The 25,199-nt window shown below is 39.0% G+C and overlaps 2 protein-coding genes across 6 annotated transcripts in view; both read left to right on the forward strand.

The window, feature by feature from the left end:
- Positions 1-10,605, forward strand: part of DSC1 (desmocollin 1) — a 28,416-nt gene extending 17,811 nt beyond the window's left edge. Inside the window, exons 12-17 of one of the 2 annotated variants that reach the window (XM_036885869.2) lie at positions 4,492-4,704; positions 5,133-5,375; positions 6,385-6,503; positions 7,206-7,460; positions 8,210-8,255; positions 8,337-10,605. In XM_036885869.2, coding sequence (XP_036741764.2) covers positions 4,492-4,704; positions 5,133-5,375; positions 6,385-6,503; positions 7,206-7,460; positions 8,210-8,245 — 866 coding nt within the window. In that variant the 3' untranslated portion in view covers positions 8,246-8,255; positions 8,337-10,605. The remainder of the gene's footprint in view (positions 1-4,491; positions 4,705-5,132; positions 5,376-6,384; positions 6,504-7,205; positions 7,461-8,209; positions 8,256-8,336) is intronic. The other variant, XM_036885866.2, reaches the window with a different exon arrangement.
- Positions 10,606-19,881: 9,276 nt separating this feature from the next.
- Positions 19,882-25,199, forward strand: part of DSC2 (desmocollin 2) — a 30,957-nt gene continuing 25,639 nt past the window's right edge. The window contains exon 1 of one of the 4 annotated variants that reach the window (XM_036885903.2): positions 19,882-20,197. In XM_036885903.2, the coding sequence (XP_036741798.2) occupies positions 20,144-20,197 (54 nt within the window). In that variant the 5' untranslated portion in view covers positions 19,882-20,143. The remainder of the gene's footprint in view (positions 20,198-25,199) is intronic. The other 3 variants (XM_036885888.2, XM_036885895.2, XM_036885909.2) reach the window with 3 other exon arrangements.

Raw genomic sequence — 25,199 nt, forward strand, 5'->3', positions numbered from 1 at the left:
AGAACCCCAGCTTTCTTTCCAACCCCCACATCCCTCCCACAACCAAGCTGTGTGGCCCCAGGGATGCTGTCATTTCCAGGATTTGTAAGTAATACAACACTTTGTTCGCCTCTAAGTTTCCTGATGGTTATGGCTGAGGGCATCCTGCAATCAACATAAGACCTACAGGGGCAATCGAGCCACAATATTGGTTCCATAGGCTAAGGCCAGCACCCAACCACCTTCATACATTGACTAGTATGTTTATGTATATACATGTACTACTAGGCTAATATACCACCCTGCAAAAATACACACAAAAAGATATTAAAAGAAGATGTTAAAAATATAAAGAGAAGTTATAATATCACATTCCATCATTCCAATTCTACACTCACTCATTTGGGGTAAATTTCCATAAATAATGAAGACGAAAGAACTTTGGCTTTTGTGACAGCCCATGCGTTTGACTATCTGCCTAATCCAAGAAGGTTTCCATTATTTTCATGGTTAAATACATTTATATGCTATAAGTTCAAAACAAAGAAGCTGATACAGCAGTGCTGTGGTCTGTACAGAATCACTGAATTTCTTTAGAAGGAATGAGTGAGTGTATGAACAAATACGTATCAAATCCCAGGCAATGAACAAAAGCTGAGAGTAAGTCATGACATGGTTCATGGTTATTCATTTTGCCCTTTGATGTCTGATAATAAAATAAAGACAAATGTTTTCTCACATACTATAACCCTACTTTTACCCTATAGCTTTGCAATAAAAGCCACGTCCATTAAAAGAGGATTCTCTGATAGGACACAAAGGCTAACTGAGGAAGATGCCAGCTGCTTACAGCTTGCAGGGGAGGACGAATCCGTTCTCACAGATCTCCCCACTCAGGTTTTCTCTTCCACACTCAGGGTTCCCTCCCTTTGCCTTGGGGTGGAAACACCAGTGACTAAGCAATTTCAAAATACTATCCCCATGAGTCAAAAGCACTTAAGTTTGAAATACTGAAAGAAAACCTAAATGGGAATATCTTTACTTAACCATCTGTGTATTATCTTCCCTACCCCTTGATGCCCCTCACTCGAACTTTGAAAATAATTCTTTCAATGTAGGTAGAAAAATCAATGGGGAAAACATTAGCTGAGAAGTGTAAGGTAGCCATTACTCTGTAATCCTGGGTGATTTGCTCTTCCTATGTGAGTAAAAGTGAAGTCTGAATGGTTCAAGAGCACATATATGATGTCAAACAAGGATTTATGTTTACTTATTTATTCCACAAATTTTGATTGTCTAGTAAATTCCAAGTACTAGGTAAGTTACCAAGGAAACATAAAACAAGGTCAAATTTTCACATGATATCAATTATTATAGGATTATTATATTCTTGTAAGAGGTTCTGTGGTAATGATGACTTACATCTTAAGAAAATGTGTAGAAGGGAAGGGGAGTCAGTTAAGAGCTGTCTAGAGGAAAGGATAAAGGGAAATTTCTCAGAAATGTGGAAGCTCTGTGATAGGAAAATGAAATACTATTTGGACAGAAGGAAAATATGGAGAACAGAAATAAAAGAAATTAGCTTTGCCCTTTGGTGCTCAAAGACTATATCTGTAAATACAGTGACCATAGTGTAAGGAATGAAACGCCAAATGTAAACTGTACGAACCTACGTCCCAGGTGCAGATAATTTGGGAGTTGCTCTGGAAGTAAAGATATTAGGTAAGATAAGGATGTTATAAATTTTAATGGACGACCATATGGTGACATGAAAGATTTTGTTTGATCTTTGATTCATTAATAAATACTTCTAAGGGCAAAATATTTAAGTAATTACTTATATTTCCACATGAACATTTAGTTTTGATGCTCATAAATATTTCAAGATGATGACCTAGATATTATTCTACCTTTATCAGACTCCAGCTGCCTTCCTTGTATTTCTTGCATGAATTTCCTTGTCAGTCAGGCTGGTTTCCCTGTTGTTACTCCAGAAAGCATGGCTTTATACACCCTCTGCTTAGACTAGCACTGTCCCTCCTGTCTGAAATTCAGGCCCTGTAACTTCTTCAAGTTAATGGTTAATGTGACTGTTTCTACCCATCTGTGTCCAGGTCCTTTTAAGCCCTCCTTCCTGGGAATAATATGCCCATTATCACAGTGAAGTGTTTTCTTTATGAAAGGGTGTGACACTGTTCCTCGTGCATACTTTGTTCCTCTAACTAGATTGATTGTCAACTCAGATTTCTTATAAGGGCCCTTTTTCTTTGCTAAGCCACCCCTTTACCAAGCATCTTGCAAAGGCTTTGGTATATGCTTGCCTGGTACAAGGGCTGACACTTGTCATTTCTCTGTTGTGAGTCCCATGCATCTCCATTTCAGTTATGAATTTCACTATCAAGAGTTTTTCATTTCTAGGTGCATGATTAGTTTTTGAAATGGTTAGTTGAGTTTGAAAGTTTACAAAATGTTTTGTTATATTTAGCTGTAAAAAGAATTTTCTTAAAATAAATATTTAAGGGTTGTCATATGGAAGAGGTGAAGGTTTCATGTATATAGTCCAAAAAGATCATGAACAAATTGTTGGAAATTATTAGGAGGCATATTTTAGCTTGATAAGAAAGAACCAAAAAGTTTTCTAACAATCAACTAAAGAGTTCTTTGCACGGAGTCAGTCTTTTGTGATTTTAGAAGACTTGTAGGACTTTATTTCACCTGTACCTTTGACTATGATCCATTTTAGCAATTTCAGCCATTCCATTTTTTAACAACATGCTTAAAACCAAGACTATGATGGAAAAGAATAATTTATGTGATAATGTTGGCCGAATATGGAATTAAATGAGTCTTAATTTGCTTCTGGATGGCCGCCCTACTTCTTTATTAGGTCTTTAAAGTGTGATTTCTGTCTATTGTTCCATAAAGAGAAATGACTCTCTGCTTAAATTTTTTAAAAAATGAAGTCATAGCCCACATGTTGGTTCATACTGTAATGCCTGTAACTACATTTTTTTTAATTAAAAAGAGTTTCTTTTCCCCTTACTTCTTTCTTAGTGTGCTGATTTTGAAGTTGTCATTTGTATTCTGACTTACTGACAAATTTCTGCCAGTCTCAAAATATTTATGTGCTATTAGGGGTTTCTTACAAGAACTGTATCCTTCTTTTATGTCTAGCTTTGTAAAACTTGTTCAGATAGAATAATTCTTAAATAGGTATATGCAGTAGTTACCTTTTATAAATAATGAATTTGAAAGTTACTGTTAATAAATTAATTTTGTAGTTACTCAACAGAAAAAAATTCACTGCAATATGCTACATGCTATGGCTTATGTGTTATTTCAAACTGAAAAGAGAAAATGGATTATATTTGCATATGATCTATAGTACTATTTATGATAAATGCAACGTACATGCTCCAAAATTTAGTACAACATTTGAAGCAAAAAAATTAGAAATATCATGTTATTTTTGTGTGATTTCAAATGTTTACTGTTTATTTTAGTTTATTATTTCATCACAAATGGTAAGATTTGAACATGTTTCCAGAATTTTATTATCTCTCAAACCCAAATAATAAATACTTCATTATCCTTTTAACACTATTTTAACTATAAATATTTATTGTGACTTACGTGTTATTGGCTTACTCTCACTGCATGCAACACATGCAAAACATGTATTGTCAGTGAGAGTGTAACTTATGTGTTACGTATTATTGGCATTAGGCCAGTAATAGTGGCCATGCAGAGACAAATCAGGGTCCCTATTCGTAGGAACATACAAACTGAATCAGACTGGGATACAAACTTATTTTTATGGTTTACACAACTCAGTTTCTTTCAGAGTATAAGAATAGTAAGTCATTAGGTTCAATGTGCTAGTATTAGGGTTTACCTTAAATTAACCAACAAATATTAGGCAGATGTCTAGGCTTTTGGTTTTAGATGAACATGACTTTGCTTTTGGGATGAACATGTTTGCAGTTCAGTGTGTGAGCCACTGATGAGCCAAGTGTTCTGAGAAATCAAAGGAGAATATTGTCCAGAGAAGTCATAGCAAGTTTTACAGGGAGGTGATATTTGAGTGGATTCTATAAGGATGATAAGATTTTTTTCAGGGCAAAGAGGAAAAGTGGCAGTGGAATGTACCAAACAGACAGGAAAACCTAATGGGTTTAATGAAAAGTTTTCAAAGTTTGAGTATGAATATATGTTCTTCACAGAGAAAGATGTAAGGACTCAATTTTATTTTCAACTGGTTGTTCTGTGGTGAAGTTATTCATATCTTATACCTTTAAGTTTTAAAAAATACCTCAAGGTATCATCTGATCCAGCCATCAGTCTTCAAGGAAGTGACAGGTCCCTCTTTTCTATGTGTAGCAGTGATGTCTAAGATCCAGAAGGTGTGTGAAATTCAAGTTCAGACAGCTTGTAGAAAGCAGATGTCAACTAGGTATCAAAGAGACGGTCGAAAATAAACTTTTAAGTGCCCTATTCTTAAATATTTCTTAGATGGAAGATCCTGCACTGGGACATTAATGGTTCTCCTAGAAGATTATAATGATCATCCACCACAAATTCAAAGAGACTTGACAATTTGTCAGCAAAATAGTGATTTTGTTATTCTGGAACCCGAAGATCTGGATGGACCTGAGAATGGTCCACCTTTTCAATTCTTTCTGGATAATTCTGCCATCAAACTGTGGACTATAGAATCAAAAGACGGTGTGTAATTTTACTAAAGTTTTTAATCCATAGGAACTTGAGATGGCTGATGGTCTTGATTTTCACCTTTGTGATAATAAATATTTATTTTAGGATATTACGATTCCCAAAAAGGATAATACTTGGCTTTCTTAAAGCAGTGAATAATATGTTTATGTTACATTTAGACTATTTTTATGACTATCTTTTAAGGAAACACACAAATCCATTTTAATAGGTGAATAACATATTAAGTGTAGTCTAATATCGGTGTGGGGTAGTATCAATTTTCGTGGTTTTTTAAGAAATCTAAATCATTTTTTAAGAAAGAAAAATGAACCACTAGACTTTTCTTCTAAGTTAAATTCTTTACCTTCCCACCCCAGCCCTAAAACACTAAGTTACAATTATATTGCTGTTGAAATGTCCTGTCTTTTTCTTCCCCTTAGGTAGAACTGCTTTTCTTCGTCAAAGGCAAAATCTAGATTATAATTATTATCCTGTACCTATCCAAATAAAAGACAGACATGGTTTGACTGCAAAACATGTATTGTCAGTGAGAGTGTGCGAGTGTACCACTCCCTCTGAGTGCAGCATGACTGTGAAAGGTGTGAGAGATCTCAAGCCATCAAACGTGATACTTGGAAGATGGGCTATTCTCGCCATGGTATTGGGGTCCGCATTGCTGTTATGTAAGTGTAATTACCTAGAATGTGTTTGTTGTTTTTTTCTAATATTCTCAAAATACATGGTGGTTCTTTATATCAATGACATTTATAGCCTTCAGTACATGTGTCCTTTTAGAAATCATGCATTTGCCATATGACTTGGGTTTCTGACTCACAGAAGAAAAAACCCATCAGTAAAAGTAGATTAAATTTAAGGTAACTTTCAGAGAAGCAGCTGTGAGACACTGGGTAAAGCACTTTCTTTTCTTCAAGTTCATTTTTCTGTACGTAAAATGAAGAGGTTTGATAAGATGAATATTAAGATTCCCTTTTGCACAAAATATTATAGTCTTTCCACCAGCCAAGGTTCTGTAGTGAACGCACAGAATTAGTGAGAAGAGTAGTTCCAAAATTTGCTCAGATGTTTATGTTCGATGCTATCAGTGAAGTGATTTAGCAGACACCTAAACTCCAGTGAGCCGCAAATAGTCACATGGTGCACCACCGATGGTCCCCTTAGCACTAGATTACTTGACATACACTTTCCAAGTCAGACATTGATTTTATGTACTTGCCTTTCTTCTTTGTATTTATGCCTACTGCTGTTTGTTCTGTGGTTCTAAGCCCTCTGAGTGTGCTCTCTCTGGAGTTTTAAATACCAATAACACGAACTTAAATTTCAATCAAAGGAAGTTACTATTTCAGTGGAGAGGAAATAAAACATTAAGTTAATACTGGACCTGGGAAGAGACCTGTGAACACACTGTGCTCACTTCATCCCTTTTACTCGATTTGTTTCTCCTTTAGCTTCATAATCTCACTAACATGATCTCACTAGGACAAAGCTGGTTTATATGCCAATACATTTGTTAACATTCTGTTCCAAATTTTATGACTCAGAGAGACTTCAATTTATGGAACACATTTTTAAAGTTCTGTGAAGAAATCTATAAAAAAAGAACAGTATGATTCAAATGATGTAATGTAACAGCATGAAAAAATACTATTTTACTTGAATATTTTTATTTTTTAGGTATCCTGTTCACACTTTTCTGTGTTACTGTTAAGAGAACAGTAAAAAAATGCTTTCCAGATGTAGCCCAGCAAAATTTAATTGTATCAAATACTGAAGGGCCTGGAGAAGAAGTGACGGTAAAATCAGATTTCACTTTCCCTTGAGTTGTATGGTGATCCAATGATGGCAGTTAATTATTACAAAATTATGGTAAATAACAATAGCATACAGAGCACTTACTTTGCCAAGCAGAACTCCAAGTGCCTGCGTGTTGATTCATTTAAACTTCATAATTCTACCATGTTAGTTTCTGAAGCCTGCCATAATGAAGTACCACAAACTGAGTAACTTGTGTCACAGTTCTGAAGGCTAGAAATTAGAGATCAAGGTGTAAGCAGGGCCATACTCACTGTGAAGGTGCTGGGGTGGAATCTATTCCAGGCCTCTCTCCCAGCTTCTGGCAGCATAAAACTAATTCATATGGCATTCTCCTCTGTGCCCATCTGTGTCTAAATTGCCCCTTTTGGATTAGGGCCCCACCCTAATTGGGCTCAACCTCATTTAAATGTAACTAATTATACCTATAGTGATCCCACCTTATATGCAAATCAGATCACATTCTGAGGCCCTGGAGTCAGGACTTGGACATATGCAGAGGGGAGAGGGCACAATTCGACCCATAGCACCTATGATACGGGTACTGTTACTATCCTGATTTTATGTAGGGGCTCCTGAGAGGCCCGTCTGGTCAAGTGATTTGCCTAGGGTGGGAAAGAAAGGAAAGCAAATGGTTGATATCAATTGATTCACTGATTTTATAACCCCAACTTTATTTTTAGGAAGCAAATATCAGACTCCCCACCCAGACATCCAACATTTGTGACACAAGCATGTGTGTGGGCACTCTTGGTGGTCAGGGAGTCAAAACACAGCAAAACTTTGAGATGATCAAAGGTTGCTACACTCTGGATTCCAGCAAAGGAGGTGGACCTCAGACCATGGAATGTTGCCAGGATGGAGGTCAGGGAGCAACAGATGACAGCAGGTGTGCCTACACCGAGTGGCACAGCTTCACCCAGCCTCGGCTTGGCGAAGTAAGTGCCAGCACCTCTGGGCTCACAGAGAGTTAAACGGTGTTTATAACTCAGGGTTTCCCAAAGCCTTACTCCTTATAGACCTGCAACTGATCGCCTTTTTAATCTTGACTTATGTGGGTATGGATGTCAGCTCCAAACCCTAAGAGAAAAATGATCTTTTAAAGTTCAGTTTTTAAAATAAGGTTTACTAAACTATCTGGGAGTGGCATATGTAGACATGTTTGGGAAGTATAAGAAGACTTCTTCCCTAAAAATTTCCAGGAAAATTTCCTGGAGTGAATTATTTGTAACAGCATAATGCACAGATAATAAAATATGGATAATTTTTAGTGTGTTGAATCCTTTGTGTGTTATGAAGTCCTGGCTATCACCATCAACCAGATAGACTGTTAAGCTTAAATTTTGGGTTTTAGTTCCTTGTTTTGTGTTTGGATTAATAAATACAGGTTAATAGTAGCCAGTTTAATATATTACCCTATTATAGTTAGGTAATAATAGTGTATAAACATAAGAATCATAGCATATATTGGTTTCCCCAAATAAGAAGCTACAGAGATTCATTTCAACTATACAAATATTATGTTCAAATGGGAAATTGCTAAGTTACTTATGTGATATTATATGTAACTTGTGTAATATAATAAGCTTTTGTTTTTGTAAATGTGCTCCCTAGGAGCATTTATATATTTGCTCTATTTTAAGAATGAATATAATACAGACCAATCATGTGCATTTTTTATATGTAGGAATCCATTAGAGGACACACACTGATTAAAAATTAAACAGTAAAAGGTAAATCAAAGACATTATTTTTATGCTAATATGTTTAGGTGTTTTTTAAAAAATAATAAAATGTGCTCTTCTTCAATACAGAAGGTGTATCTGTGTGGACAAGATGAGTACAAGCGTTCTGAAGACTATGTCCGTTCCTACGACTATGAAGGAAAAGGGTCTGTGGCTGGCTCGATAGGCTGCTGCAGTGATCGGCAGGAAGAAGAGGGGCTTGAGTTTCTAGATCATCTGGAACCCAAATTTAGGACGCTAGCAAAGACATATGTAAAGAAATAAATGTGCATTTTAATACAGTAACGTCTTCAAATGCATATGTAGGAGTTTATTGAACGTAAAATGATAGCATTTCTAATGAGTTTGTTCTAATGTCGTTTGAGTCATTAGGTAAGGGTACTATAAATACAAAGCTCTCCTAAATTCTCCTCATTGGTATAACTTCCATGTTCTCTAGAAATAAAAGCTTCAGTTGTTGATTTTCTTTTATATGCATGTATATTTTACCCCCTCCTGCACTGTGCTATGTGCTTTCTTGCACCTTCTGTTTGAAAACTAAAGTTACTTTGTACGCTATGGAAAAGATGTGGGAGAGCAGGGGATTGTGGAGGCTAATGAAAAAGGAATTTTTATTTTAGGTAAAAATTGAATATTTTCTTCAAAAACCTGGGGAGAATTATGCTTTTAGAAATATAGTCTTTGGTGACAGAAATGTTTCCTCCACCCGAGTGCCGTGTCCTGAAGGATTGTTAACTGTTCTTTGGTGCAGCCCTCCATTTGCTGAATCAGAGCTCATTTCTCACCAAGCTTTGTGCCCTGAGGAGGTGCTCCGAGGACTACTCTCTGGAGCCTTCAGAGTTCGGTCCGGGGGCTCTGCCCATGTGGATGTGTTATCAGGTTCCTATGGCTTCTGGGATCGCTGGAAAGACGTGGGCCAGAACAAGCTCACAGCAATCTGAGCCACAGAGATTTTATGAGGATCCTATGGGAGGGTTTCCGTGAAAGACCTGGAGCCTTGTCACCCATGGGCTGACTTAGACTCACAGATATGTTTTGATTGTTCTATGTGACACACTATTACCTTTTTAAAATATAAATAGCTTGGCAAGAACACACACTCTCTAGTTTGACACAGACCCACCATGTTCAAGCATTTGTGGACAAGCGAGGCAGACATCAGACTTGCAACTTTGATCTGCAGTGCTTAGCCCTTTAATAAGCTAAAAGTTGAATGACCGTCCATACTGGAACTTAATATTCAATCTACATGAGCAATTGCTCTAAGAAAATGGAAAATCAGAAACAGAGTGTCTGGCATGTATATGTTAAAAAATATAAATTTATTAAAGCAACATTTGCTAAACATTTGTTCAATGATGGATAAATCAATGAACACATGAGCTCATAAATTATTTTGAATATATAACATTTTAATAAGCTATTATATTTCCTTAATTTAGAAAGAAAGCACATATTTAAATAATACTTTAAGTCTTTGTGCCAAACTCTATAAATTTATAAATAGCAGTGTATATCACACAGAAATTTTTTATTCTGACAAAAACTGTTTTTAATGTATTACCTAGTTAGTTGAAAAAAAATAAGTGGTGTATTTTTTTAAATTTGTGATTTGTCTCCTTATTCTCAGCTATAGTGTTTAATTAAAGGCACTTCTTAATATGACATTGCATATTAGAGCAGAATAAAAAAGTAATTTTAATAAGTAAGATTTTATTTTATAAAGTGTCCAAATTTTGATTTTTATAGCCATTGTGAGCAAAGCAATTTTTGGGGGAGTAATGCAATTTCTATTGCCTGATGTACATGTTACTCTGACAATGAAACCAGTTTGGAGGTTATTAAATATAATATTAAAAATTTGGAAATATGTCATAATATCATGCTGAGCTATATTGTTCAATGTAAGCACCAAATGTTTTCTGAGAAATGAAAAATCATTAGCCAAGCATTAACTTACATGTTTGTTTATATCTTCGTATTTCTTAAATTTGCTTAAATATTAAGAGAGTTTATATCTGAACATGAAGTACAATTAAAGGCCAAAGGAAGGTTCCTTGGTCAGCAAGAGAAGAGACTCTGAAAGCATCACTGGAATCAGGACATATGGGAAGTGAATTCGTATTAAGCAGTTTTGGCTATTTAAAATGTTTTCAAATATCATTAAATTTTCTTTCACAGAGGAACTAAGACTGTGTTTTGAGTTATTTGGGAAATTCAAAGTCATTTGTTTACACTTCAAATTAAATAGTACTTGTATGATTGATGAAATTTATGAAACTCCACTGAACTGTTTACAAATTTAGCTTGTTAATAAAGCATTGTATTTTATGGATTATTTCATATAAGTTAATTATAGGTAATGAATTGTCAAGTGAATCCTTATGAATTGCTTTTCTATAATGAAATCTATAGTTAGGAAAATATACAATTAAATTTTCTGTATCTTGATTCAGATCTCAAACTACTTCATGTGAAGAAATTCCATGGGAACACCAAAATAGGTGAAAATTGATTCCGTGAACTTTGTTAAATACTTCCTTAACTTTACTAAGCTCTTCATTGTCTCAATTCTTAATTCTGAGTTTATTAGAAATATTTTATAGATATCTATGCATTTGTTTACTTTTAGAATATTGAATATGCTGTTATTTGGAAAATATTCACAATGATGTTGAGGATTTTTTACCATAGAAAAGCAAAGCTAACTCCATTTTTGTGATGTGTTAATTATAAAAGTCTTGTACTAGTTGAAAAATCCTCAATTAGATTAGGGTAATGTATGTAGGGTAAGCTATGTATATTGCTACATACCTCTGGTCTCTTTTTTCTGCTTCTCTGATAAATCTGAAGGAACATGAATTTGGCCAGACACTGCATTTGTCTTTTTACATATGTAGTAAAAAAAAAAAAAGTAGGAGAAAGCATTACTGAGAAAAGATAGATCTTTGTGTATTTTGTAAATCTGAACAAAATTAAATGAGCATAATTTTCAAGAACTCTTTGAAAGCATAGTATTGTATAAAAAATAAAAATCACACTTGGCTTCAAATCCTTATCACTAAAATATAATAACTACTTTCAAATATATAATGGATTAAGTGTATAAGAAGCATTATGAAAACAAATGTGTGAAGTACATTTATGAAATAGATTTCATGAAGTTCAAATTATTTTAAAATCTCTACTTCTTAAAGCAAGTTTTTATGTTGATAGGAATAGTATGCCCATTGACAAAACCATCTATGGACTTAGACATTATTTCCTAACTTAAGAGAAAAAAAGTTAAAAACAAGTGTGGCCTTCCTCTGTATTTGGCCCTAGAATACATACGATTTCAAAATTTTTAAAATTATTTGTCAGTTTGCAACAATCAATACCTGTAATTATAGAGTGTTTTTATTTATCCATATTTAGGGACCTTTAAATGTTATAACATGGAATTATTAATATTAAAAAGAACTTCAAGGCTCTTTTTGAGATAGTGGAGGTTTACCCAGAATTCATACAAAAATTCAGGAAGAGTTATTTTCTGCCAGGCATAGTTCAAGAAAAACTAAGAAGAACCTTTTACTCCAAAGTAGAAATGAAACAATTTCCTTGTTTTGGCTTTGCCTTTCCTGTGCGACATAGGAAGCTTAGAGATTAAGGTTGGATGACATTTATACAGTTCATGTATATAAAACTTAAAATCCAGATTCACAAATTCGTCCGCAGTAGGGATTTCATGAGAGGGCTCTCCATTACCGTTCTTAATCCCCCATATTTCTCACCTGTCTGATAATTCATAATGAAACTCTAACTTAGTGGTTTCTTCAAGGATGGTTGGTTCCTGGGCCAGCAGCATCAGCTCACTGAGAACAGGTTAGAAATGCTAGTTCTTCGGTCCCCCCACTCAGTAGGAAGCTCTGGGGGTGAGGCCTTCCAGGTGTCCTTGACTTGCTAAAAAGTTCACCTCGTTTCTGACTTTGCCACTCAGTGTCTGCCCCACCCGAGAGCTGGTGAGGCCCCACCCAGACCCACTGAAAGAGACTCTGTGTTTCAGCAGATCCCCAGGAGACCCACACGCACAGGAAATTGATAAGCACTCTAGAGATGATCCCTCGAGATGAACCTGCAAACACTAATGGGTGAACAACACAATCAGCCAAATAGAGTGAGCAACCCAGGTACCTTCAGGCAGGTCTACAGCCACCATATGATAAAGAAATTTGTCCCATCTCAGCTGGTGACCCAAATTCAAGAGCACCCACCACCCACCAGGCGGAACCTCCTCCCTTCCTGTTCTTATGCATTTGGACAACTGCCTTTCTGTGACCTTTGTCCCTGTGGAGTCATATATTGGAGGGTATACAATGACACAGAAGGTAACCAAGTTTAGGTCAATTTTTACTTAGTAAATTAATTTTGCTACCCCATAATTAAGGGAAATATCACATTTTGACATTAATTATTTTTGGCTGGCCTCCTATCCAAAAATTTTAGCAAATTATGTTAAAAAAACAATCTGAATAACTCTGATTGTTTTTGACAAACTGAGATCATTTTGGCAAAGAGGAGTCTTGATGTATTTTTTTTCTTACTAAGCCAGTTTATCTCCTTGTACATGTTTAACCTTTATTTTTCTGGGTGCAGCTGACTTTGAGTATCCTAGTCAGAGGTATGACTAAAAACTTGTCAGAACCAATTGTGTTATATTAAGTAACCATATTCTGTCATGATTACTTCTATTTGTCTCTGACTGGGAAATGGAGCAGAAGAAAATTAAGACATTTCTGGAGTTGTTTTGATTTTAATATTTTAATTTATATCAATATATAATCAATTACTATTAAATATATAACATAAATAATTATTAAATATGTTGAATATTAATGACCAATACAAAATACTAATTTGGTATTGATGTTTTATCATTAAATATATTTAAAGTCAAATATTAAGAGGATATTGCTGCTGACAAACACAAGTCCCTTGATATTTTGTGGAGGTCATGCCAGTGACTGCTGGCTGTCTGCCAACTGTCCCTCAGCCTAGTTCTTTATTAGAGATGGAGCTCTGACCTCATTCAGGATGGCTGGATGCCTAGCTCAGAGACCACTGTTTTGCAACTCCCTTGAACTAAGTGTGACACATCTAATTCTAGCTAATGAGAAGCAAGTGAAATGCTGGGTATAAGATTTCTGAGTAGGTGTCTTAAAGGAGTTGATTCAGCTGAAGATTTTTATGTGTTTGTACTTCCCCTAATTGTAAGAACACAGATGTGAGGTCTGGTACACAAGCCACCATTTTGTGATGCTTCAGATTGGAAGCCATGAGCCATTTGCCGTGAATGGTGGCCCATAAAGGTAGAAGGAGGCTGGACCCCTGGTACTATGTGGAGACTCCAAACCTGTCTTGGACTTACTGCCTCTAGATGTGCTCATTCTAGTGAGCAAAACTTTGTGTGTTTAAGCACTTAAATTTTAAGTTTTTCTTAAATGTAGATGAATCTAATCTGATATAGGGAAAAAAGAGGAACTGGATAGAAATAATTGATTTATCTAAACCATGATTCAGTAAATTTAATCTGCCCTGGAAACTCATTTTCTTTTGGCTAAGATTTCAAAAATGGTTAGTCTTGAAAATATTTCAGTGCTTTCTAAACCATCTTGAGTAAATGAAGTACTCATTATTTCATGGAAATCAAAAAAAGTGTGCCTTTTCTGGGTCACTTGAAAATATTCTCTTCTACCCTCTCTAAAGTCAGAAGGCTGACTTTGTAGGAAGTCACTGATCTAGGAGTAAAGAGACCTGGATTCTTCTATTAACTTGTATGATTGTTAGCAAGTCATTGAATCTTATTTACTATAACTCCATCAACTATAAAAAATATTTTATTTGTTGGTTTTATTAGTCAAACTATAGTGTTCTTCTATGCAGGGATGATGTACTATTTGTCATTGTATTCTCCCTTACACGTGTGCTTGACAAAATTTCTTTGTTTTGTTTTTAGTATATATACATGGCGTTTAATATTTAGTTGCCACATTAAGTTAAAAATTTTAATGAAAACATCTTTCCTAAAGATACATTTTAAAATGTAGCATATTATTTCCACTACTTCATCATCTGTCCCTGCGAATTGGGTGATCAAATTGATGTGTCCCCTTAAGTCTGAGGGATTTGGTATTTGGTTGCATTTTCATAGCCTGAGGCATGTTCTCATTTTTTAGCTAATTAATATATGGGTAAATAAAAGTAAATAAAGTTTGTTTCCCTATCAATTAAGCCAATGAATATCCACCACAATCTAAAACTTTTCTTATTCCAACTCAAATAGACATCAGAATGAGTAAAGATGAGTTTAGCAAATAGGAAATTGCAGAGGTTTCATCATGTGACAAAGAAGACAATTTTACGGTTTTGCTGTATGACAAATGGTGATTCCATAACCTAACTGACTTGGTTGGAATTCTGCTCTTCCAAGTTAGAGGCTATATAACAAGATATTTTTAGAATGATATCAGTGAACTGGCTAGAATTTGCATTAGGCTACATGGTAACAAATAATATTGGTTAAACAAGGTAAGTATTTTCACTAGTGTAAAAGAAATTTGGAGTCTTCTTAAAATGTCATCAGTGTCCCAGGAGCCTTCACTTTTCTGCTCAACTCTTCTTTGTACAAACTGCTTCACAATCATAAGATGGCTAATGCCACTCCAGACATCACATCTATGTCTAGAGCATAAAAAAAGGAAAGGGGAAGACATTCTTTTAGGAGGAGGCATTTTCAGAAATTCCTTGCAACAACTTCTGCCTACATACCATTGGGAGAACTTAGTCACATGTCCATCCCTATGTGCAAGAAAATGTGAGAAATATGGTTTTCAGCTGAACAAATCAGGAAACCGTAATACTAAGGAAGGTGTTTAATAATGTTAAGAGATAATCTGGGGGCAAATATACAGAAAGAATACTGCCTCTTATCTCTCATCAATGTTTCTAGATGAATATGATTCTTAGCAAAATATTAATTCCTTGTATAACAGTTAAGGGAATATATGGAGCAGACTGTATATATGCTCTTTCATTTGTCAAGTTGTGTAAGATATTGCAGAACAAAAACTTATTTGAAAAGTCACATAAATTAAACAGCAATTTTATTCAGAAATTAAAATTTGATTACATACTCAGGCCAGATGGCCTTCAAATTTGAAGCACTCCAGAGAGACCTGTGTGAGAACTAAGTCATCACAACCCTCTGGTCCGCTGACGGATGGCAGAGGCACCTCTCCAACCTGCACGCTGGCAGAAGGCTGGAAGGCCTTCCCCCTCTGCTGGGGCGGCAGGGAAGGCGCCCCGAGCGGGGTGGAAGGAGGCATCCTGGGCGAAGGGGAAGTCAGGTTGCCCAAAGCAAAAAAAGGCAAAACAAACAACCGAAAGCAAAACAGAACAAGCAGGAAACAGGAGAACCACAAACCGCAATTTGAGAATCATTGTTTTGGAGGCTGGGCTGGAGGCGTGGTGACCTGGAAGCCCAGTGCACATGGTCAGGGTGAGGGTGAGGATCAAGGACAGCGGTGAGCCTGGGGCAGATGGCACGTGGGAGCGGGCAAGGGGGGCTCCAGGGTGACGCACTGCTTCCTCCTCAGCAGGCAGCGGGGTTCAGAAACTTAACCGCAACAAGGAGAAAGGCACAGCCGTGTTGCTCTGGACAGATAGGGTCTTCAGGTTGGGGCATTTTGAACGTGAGGTATTTGTGGGAAACCCAGGAAGGTACGTCCTGTCTTGCAGTTGGAAGGAAAGGACGGACTTGATGCTGCCCACCCCCTGCTCCCTATTACTTATTATCCACATAATCCATCCCAAATCCCAGAAGCTGTTCAGGGCAGGAACAGCTTTTTATTTAGCCCTCCATCCAAGCAACTAGTAGTATAAATATGTTTTTTTCTGTATGAATATTCAAAGCATCTTTTCTTTCCTCTGCACACTGAGGATAGGCGGGACATTCCCCCTACATCTCTTTCCTTCCCTCCCCCCCCATGGTCCCCATCTTCACCCTAAATCTTATGCTAGACTACAGTTTTGTTATGCAAATCAAGCTAATCGGTAATACACTGGTGAGCACTACTACTGAGTAGGAATAAAGTGACTGTGAGAAAGAAGGATGCAAATTACATTTCAAGTGTAAGAAACGGCAAAGAAGGGATGAGAGAAAAGGAGAGTGAAGAGAACGAGAAGGTGACTTAGTTTAGTTCACATGGTGATGGCTAGTGCTGAGAAACAGAAACTGAGCAGTAGGAAAAAGGTGCATTTAAATTTTCAGGCACAGCTAGAAACTGTACAAAGGACACTGTGGTTAGCCAGGGGAAGAAACAATTTTAGGGATGGTTGCTGTGTATTAATAATGCCTCCTGAAAAGGCTGGAGGAGATCCGAAGTGCTGAGTAGGGTTTTGTCTTGTTGCCTGTGGCTCCTAGAAAGCCCACCCTGCTGAGACGGGACCCGGGTGCAGGTGGGCTGTCAACAGGAACACAGCAGCCGGCCAGTACATGTTTGGGGAATGACTGGGTTTAGGTTTCTTTTCTTTTTTACTTTTCTTTTTCAGTTTTACTATGGTATAACTGACAAGTAAAATTTATATATACAAAGTGCACAATGTGATGATTTAATATACATGCACTTTATCAAATGATTACCATAATCTGCTTAACAAATCAGTCAACTCACATAGTTACCTTTCTGTGTGTGTGTATAGTGAAAATGCTGAAGACTACTTTCTCAGCAGATTTCAAGTATACAACACAGTATTATTAACTATAGTCACCATGCTGTACATTAGATCCCCAGAGCTTATTCATTTTATCCTTTAACCAGCATCTTCCCACCTACGCTACCTCTCTGCCCTGGTAACCATTTAATCTTCATCTGTTTATCTATCTATACCTATGGCTTGCTCTATCTATCATCTATAATTATCTGTCTACCTATCTATCATTATCTACCTCTAAATCTATTCATATGTGTTAGTTGGCTTCCTCAAAGCTGATGAGATGGAAAAATTAACCATAGTTAAATAAATTAAACCCTACTATTACTTTCTCTGGCACAAGGTATCTTGAATTGTTCGTATGAAATGCAGCTTAATTGCAAATCAGTGTGTGTAATTAGGAATTAGGGGACTTATTATTTTCAGTTTAAGCTTCCTGTTTGTGACCTCTGTTTATTAATGCTTTTCATATGCTTTCTGCGACTGGAAATATCATATAACTCTCATGTCCTATTTTCAATTGTTCTGAAGGAGAACAGCCTCTACATGGAATTCCTTCCCAGATGGTGTAGTGTAAACTTCAGGTTTGCTTATAACCAATATTTTACTTAGGATTATCTCAAAGAAGCGTCGTAATTTGTTATTTATTCTATATAGTTAGCTGGATAGGAGATATATATATATACACATATACACAACAAATATTTACTGAGGGTCTGCATTGCAACAGGCACAGCTTAGGCCCTGGAAATAGAGACCAATGTATGAAAATCTCGTAACAATGACATTCTACTACAGACAGACAGAACAAGAAAAAAAAAATAAGTAAAATACAAGAGACAGATGGTAGGATGGAGCAGTCAAGAGAGATACGTGATGGAGTGTATAAGGCCCTGTGGACGACTGGGAAAATTTTGGTTTGATCTAAATGAAATGAGAAGCCTGTGGGGGATGTTTTAAAAAATCTTTTCATTTTAGAACTATTCTGGAGGAGTCTAGGTAGAGAAACGTTAATTATCACCGTTGACGATCTGCCTGCCGGGTTGGAAACAAGCTGAAGTGAGGAGGGTTGGCAGCAATCAAGAGGCTGTTTGAGTCACTCGGGTGAGAGATGCCAGTGGTTTGGACCAGGAGGGAGATGCTGAGGAGTGGATGGATGCCAGCCAGTCACAGGATTTACTGACAGATTGGATTGAGAGCATAAGAGAAAAAGAAAAGTAAGGAAGTCCACAAGGTGTTTTGATCTGAACAATTGGAAGTTACTCCTGACTTTGTCTGGCGCGTCCTTTCCTATGGCCCAATGAAAAACCAGCTCAAGTCAGCAGAATCGTTTTCACAGCCTCAAGATATTTATTACCTACCTACATTTTATTGTCTTCAAGTTTACCTGTTGTTTCAAAATTGTATTATAGAGGAATCCATTTGAAACACATTGGATAAATTGGGCCGCTTGTTTAGTGTTAAGTAGTTTATATTTTATTCCTTTGTTCCAATTTCACAATAAAAATAAAAAAATACGAGCATTTTAATAGCCTCAGTCAGTTACCTAGTGTGAAAGATGAAAAAAAATACCTAAGATGAATTCCTTCCAAATGGTTCTTCCACCCTTTTCTGGAATGAGGAAAAACATGAGCCACCCTTAAGGCATTAGGGGTTAAAGGGTAGGCAAGGGTTTGGAAATGTCCTATTGTCAAGGATCATGATGATAGCCTGAGTAGATTTCTCCAACCTGAAACTGCTTGCTTCTGTGTTCTCTGGAAAGCTTTGCATTAGAGATTATGACATCATCACTAATAAGATGAAGAAGATGAGGTGTGTTCATGAAATCATTGCCAGAAAACATGAGGGTTAAAAACACGGGAACAGAAGCATGTCATCAGCTATGGTCTCATGCTGACCACCCGGGTCTATTTAACTGGCAAAGGTTCAATGATAAATTTTATGGAATTAGAGGCAACAGTCAGCTCATTATATCTTACTCACTAACAAATAGAACATGGGACTAATACATAGACTGGAAGTCATGTACTGTTTGGCATTACTTTTGAGTTGAAACATATGGTCCCTATTACAATAAGTTTGGCTCTGTGTAATGGTGCTGGGATGGTGCATGCCTTCAACCACGGAAAGGGTGTGAGTGTTGCGTTGACTCTTCGGGCAGGTGTCTCCAAACCAAACAAAGGGGAGAAGACACACTTCTCCTCGGTGGTCAGACTTCCTGGTTTCAGCCAGTGATTGAAGAGTTGCAGGAGCTGAGTCAGAATGGCCTGTCATTGTTTTCTGAAGAGCTGCACACACACCACCTTTTTATCTCCATCTTCCAGGTTAAGTGCCGCAATTATTCCTTCAGTTTAAGTACACGTCAACCCAAAAGGTCAATTTTATCCCATTCTTTTCATTTTCTTACCATGACCTCTGGTTGTGGTGGCAGGAAAGGAAGAAAGAGGAGTCCAGCAGCCGCAAGGGGTCCGCTTCGGGTGATGAGTCAGGAGAAGGCCGGCGGCTGGCTTCAGCTGAGGCAGGGGAGGGTCTCGGACGGAATCGGTGGCCCGCATGTAGCCAGACTAGGACCTCAAGAGATACATTTCCCGGGGCAACTCACCCCGATTTTATTATTTTCTTGTAGCCAGGAGGCCCTTTACTTATTTATTAATTATTGTCTTTGATGGTAATTTTCTTGTATCATCGACATACCGGCCACGGTGTTTCTAAAAAGCACAGGAACAAAACCAGCCTCCAGAGAAAGGTGTGCCCTGCTGCAGGCTCTCCCCGAGCCGCCCCCGGGGTCTCGGGGATCCCAGCCCGGGGATGACGGCGCCCGGAGTCACGCGCCAGCCGCGGGGCGCGCTGCCGGCTGGACCCCCGCCCCCAGCCCCGGGGAGCGGCGCACAGGGCTCCGCGGGGGCGCAGCTCGCAGGGCCAGGGCGGCGGCGGCCCGCCCGCAGGCACTCCCGAGAGGTGAGGTCTCAGGCCGCTCCCAGGAGGGGCCGGCAGGTGCCCTGGGGCCGCGCCCGGAGCCCCACCCCCGGCTGGGGAAAAGGCCCGCAGAGGGGGCCGGCGCGCCAGACCAGCGGCTCGCGGCTCGCGGCTCAGCTCGGCCTCTCCACGGCCTGAGCCCCGCGCCCATGGCAGCCGCCCCGGGCGGAGCGCGGCGCCCGCCGCTCCTGCTGCTCCTCTCGGTGAGTGGCCGCCGGGCCGTCCGCGGGGCGCGGAGCTGGAGCAGGGCCGCCGGGTAGGGCGCTCCGTGAGCCCCGGGCTGGTGGCGGAGGCCCGGGAGGCGGCGGCCCCAAGGCAGGCGAGGGGGTCTCCAGCGGCCGCCGACGCGAGCGCACAGCCGCGGCCTCGGAGCGCCCGTGGGAGCCGCACCCGGCTGCTCCCCCCGCGACTCCCCCGCGCCCCGCCGCCGCGTCCCCTCCCCCGCATCACGCCGACCCGCCGCCCGTCCCCCGCCTCTCAGTCCCGGGGGCGCGCCGCCCGCTGCTGCCCGGGCGCCCGGCCGCAGCCGCGGGGAGCGCACGGCCCCGGGCGGAGGAGGGCCCCGCGCCGCTCCCGTGACCGCTTTCTGCGTGGGGGGTGGAGGGCAAGGTGGCGGGAGGGGGTAAACGCGATCCCCGCTCCTCAGGGCGGTAGGTGGCGGGCCCAGGTGACCCTTCCTAGTCTCCATTGTCCGTCCCCGCGGGGAGGCGCTCGTCCGGATCCTTGGCCCGCGGGGGTCGGGATCTCCCGGCCCTGCCCTCCCGCCGGAGCCTCTTTCCCACTTCAGGGAACACGGTTGCGACGCCCCCACCCCGCCAAGTAGGAGCGACCGCGGGTGGCCCCCTTGGCGGAGGGACCGGCAGCTCACCGCGGGGCGCGTAGGCCCGGGACTGCAGACGGGGAGGTCGCCCTCGGAGAGTTTGGGGTCAGAGGTTCCCCAGCCTGGACTTCTGAGGCCCCGGGAGGCGAAAAGCTAAACAGACCGGGAGCTAAAGGGACTCTGACGTTGAGCCACGGGCGCTGGGGCTCAGCTCTACCCGGGAGGATAAGGGCCGAGCCTGGAGAACGGACACCGGAACCTGCAGGGAGCGGTGGGAATGGAGGCTGAAGTAATTCGGATGATTTCCAGTTCTCCGCCCTAACTTTCCAACGGAATTGTGGTTGTTGTAGAATATCATTAGAAGGTCTCTACCGAGGACTCCATGGACTTCGAACCCTTGTCATTCCCAGGGCCCACTAATTACAGAGAATAACCAGGCACACAGTGGAGAATATTTTACAGTTGAGGAAACCAAGACTGAAATAAAAAACGGTCATAAAATACATAGCTGATGACAAAGGACTGAATTTTGGCTAGATTCCTAACGAAGTTGCCACTTCTTTTTAAACTATTGGCCATTCTTTGAAGGAAAGGGGTGATTATCTTGGGCAGTAAACATTACTTTGCATGTGTGTGTACACACAGAACTTTCTGTTATTACAGATCCTGTATAAAATAAATCGGGTATAAGTGAATAAACCAAAATGGAATAATTCTCCATGCTTGGTTGCTAGATAGGCCAGAAGTGCGGTGGATAGAAAAGTGTTGGCTCTGGCTGCATCCCTCCTGTTGGTGCATGACAGCTGGAAGGCTTGGAGTGAATTCAAGGTGTTCTGATGCTTATGTGCGTATTTGTGCAAAGCCCTGCCAGGCTCAGATGGTGGTTACCTGTTGTAGGCCTCAAGTGTGTGCATGTGTAAAGAACATTTGTGTAGAAGATATGATTAAGTAAGAATGACTTGGGGAGGCACCTTCTTCATTTTCCCCTCCCCATATGCCCAAGTAATCCCTCACCATTCCACAAATGAGCTGCTCCCACTTTCCTGATACTGTTTCACTTCACATGTCTTAACCACTTGAACTCTGGCTTACACCTAAGGAAACTTGTCTTTCTCTAAAAGAGTCAGGGATCTCCATTGCTAAATCCAAACCATTCCCTATACAATTCTGCCTTGTACATTGCCCCTTTGTTCTTGAAATTCATGCATCTTTTCTTTGACCTTCCTGACCATTCAGAATTTGGCTGCCTTCGTTGAACAATAGGCCTTTATATTTCTCTAAGTTCCATGATGTGTGACACAGCTCTTAATTTCCCAATATTGCTTTTCTAGTAGTGTCCTGTACTGCACTAGATGACACTACCATACACCTTGTTCCTCAGGTAAGAAGTCTGGAAGCTGTTTGTTTTCCTCACTGCACTCCTCCCCTAATCCATCATTTAGTCCAATTAAATCTACATTAAGAAATATCTCGTGGATATCATTAGTTCTATCCATCACCTCTGCTACTTTTGCCATTACAAATAATATCCCAAATATGTGAACTTGTCCATATGTCATTTCATATATGGGCAAGTGTATCAGGAGAATAGATTACCAGAAATGGATGGCCAGATAAAAGTATAAATGACTATAATTTTGGTAGATATTACCAGCTCCCTTCCCTCTTTCCTCCATAAAGGTTTTATGTGATTCGACTGAAAGCTGTTTTCACATCACTGAGGATGTGGAGATATATATCTCCATATATGTGTATACACACACACACACACACACACACACACACACACATATATGTATAGTATTATATCAGTATAGTACTTATCAAATGTGAGAGACTACTTAATCTAGGCAGTCATTTGGCAAAGCATAAAATTGAGTTCATGCTTCAGGTAGACATCACAGAAAATTCCAAATAGATGAGAGATTTAAATGTAACATAGTACCATACAGATAAAAGAAGAAAACATAGTGAATTCCTATTTAAATTTGGAGTAAAGAAGACCTATTTATGGCTCAGATTTCAAAGGCTACTTATTAAAATTGACAAAATCAATTATATTAGCGCGCACGCACACACACACACACAATCTATGGCAAAAAACTAAGCCAAACCAAAATATCATAAGCAAAGTTAACGATAACTTATTAACTGGAAAAAATATTTGCAGATCATATTTTAAAAGGCTAGTCTAATATATCAAGAGCACTCATAAGTCAAGAAGTCCAACATGAAACATGGGCAAGAAAAATTTCTATAAAATAATAGCAGTGGCCCATAAAAAGAGACTATATTGAAATGTCATTTCTCATTTGGCAGACATTCAATAGTGGCAGCACACTATGTAGGCAAAAATGTGGGGAAATAGAAACTCTTGGAGACTTTGTGACAGTTACAACCTTTATGGACCGCATACAGTCATATCAAATGCAAATAGAAATTGTTTTATTTCTTCCTTTCCAGTTTGTATGCATCTCTTATCTTTCTATCTATTTATATACCAGTACCTCATTGCTTTAATTATTGAGATTTCACAGGATCTTTTAACATCTGCCAGGGCTAATATCCTTTCCTTGCTTTTGTGTAATTTTCCCATTCTTAATTATTTATCTTTCCTTATGACTATTTGTTTATCTATTGCGGTATAGTTGTTATACAGTATTATATTGGTTTCAGGTGTACAACACACTGATTTGATAATTATATACATTATGAAATGCTAACCATTATAAGTATAGCTACCACCTGTCACCATACAAAGTTATTATATTATTGACTATATTTTCTACATTGTACTTTTCATTCCCACAACTTATTTCTTTTATAATTGCAGGTTTCATCTCTTTATTCCCTTCACCTATTTCACTGTTCCCCCGCCACCTACCCTACGGCAACCACCAGTTTATTCTCTGTATTGCTGTGTCTATTTCTATTTGGTTTTTGTTTTGTTTTGTTTTTTAGATTCCATATATAAGTGAAACCATATGGTATTTATCTTTGTGTGACTTAGTTCACTTAGTGTAATGCCCTCTAGGTCCGTCCATGTTCTTGGAGACGGAAAGATTTCATTCTTTTTTGTGGGTGAGTAATACTTCATTGTGTATATGTACCACATCTTCCTTATCCATTCTTTATCAATGGACACTTAGGTTGCTTCCATATCTTGGCTGTTATTAATAATGCTAATAAACATAGGAGTGCATGTATCTTTTTAAATTAGTGATGTTGTTTTCATTGCGTAAATTCTCAGAAGTGGAAGATTGGGTCATATGGTAGCTCTGTTTTTAATTTTGGGGGGAACTTCTATACTGTTTTTCATAGTGGCTGCACTGTTGTCATTCCCATCAACAGGGCAGGGCTGTCTTCTTTTCCCCCCATCCTGCCCAGCACTCCTTATGACTTTTTAAATCAGCAAGTCTAGTTCCAGAAAAAATACTGTTGGGATTTTTAGTGGGATCACAAAATGTGTAATTTAATCTAGTGAAAATTGACACATTTATGTTGTTGATTTTCCCAACCTTAAATATTGACATATCCCTCTCTTTTTGTGTAAATCTACTTCTGTGTCTTTCAGAAATGGTTTCAGATTTCTCTCAAATAGGCCCTGTGTGTTTCTTGTTAACTTTACTCCTTGGCATTGTAACTTGGTATTGCTTTTGAAAATTACTCCTTCTCTTCCATTTTATTATTTAACTGGTTTTATTGTGAATGTATGAAGGCTAATGATTTCTGTATTTTAATAATTATTTCTGCTCCCTTATTATAGTAATTTATTGGTTGATTTGCTTGGGTTTCCAGGTAGTCATACTGAACACAAAGAGACTTGATTTTTTTACCTTTTTCTTTCCAATTCGTATACCATCTGATACCTTCCTCTTGTCAAACACAGTTCCCGCAATGCGGGCTGTATTGATGCCCTTGGAAGCCTCTCCTGTCTCTGAGTCCAGTGTGGCGGCCACTAGGGCTTTCTCAGTGATGTTGTGATTATAAAATAATGTAAAAATCATATTGAAGAAGACGTTACCAACCCCTATTTTAGGGGGCATTGTTTTGTTTTGTTAAATTTAAATTTAAATTTTTTTATTTTGGTATCATTAATCTACAATTACATGAGGAACATTATGTTCACTAGGCTCCCCCCTTCACCAACTCCCCTGCATACACCCCATTACAGTCACTGTCCATTAGCATAGTAAGATGCTGTAGAATCACTACTTGTCTTCTCTGTGTTGCACAGCCCTCCCTGTGCCCTCACACCCACATTTATACATGCTAATCATAAGGGGGCATGGTCAGATGTCTTTCACCATTTACGGTGATGATCACATGCCAGGCTTCTTTACACTGACGAAAGGCTTAGGGTTCCCAGATTTGATCCTAGACCA

The sequence above is a fragment of the Manis pentadactyla genome, chromosome 6, assembly GCF_030020395.1.
Source record: "Manis pentadactyla isolate mManPen7 chromosome 6, mManPen7.hap1, whole genome shotgun sequence".
NCBI classification, from domain to species: Eukaryota; Metazoa; Chordata; class Mammalia; order Pholidota; family Manidae; genus Manis; species Manis pentadactyla.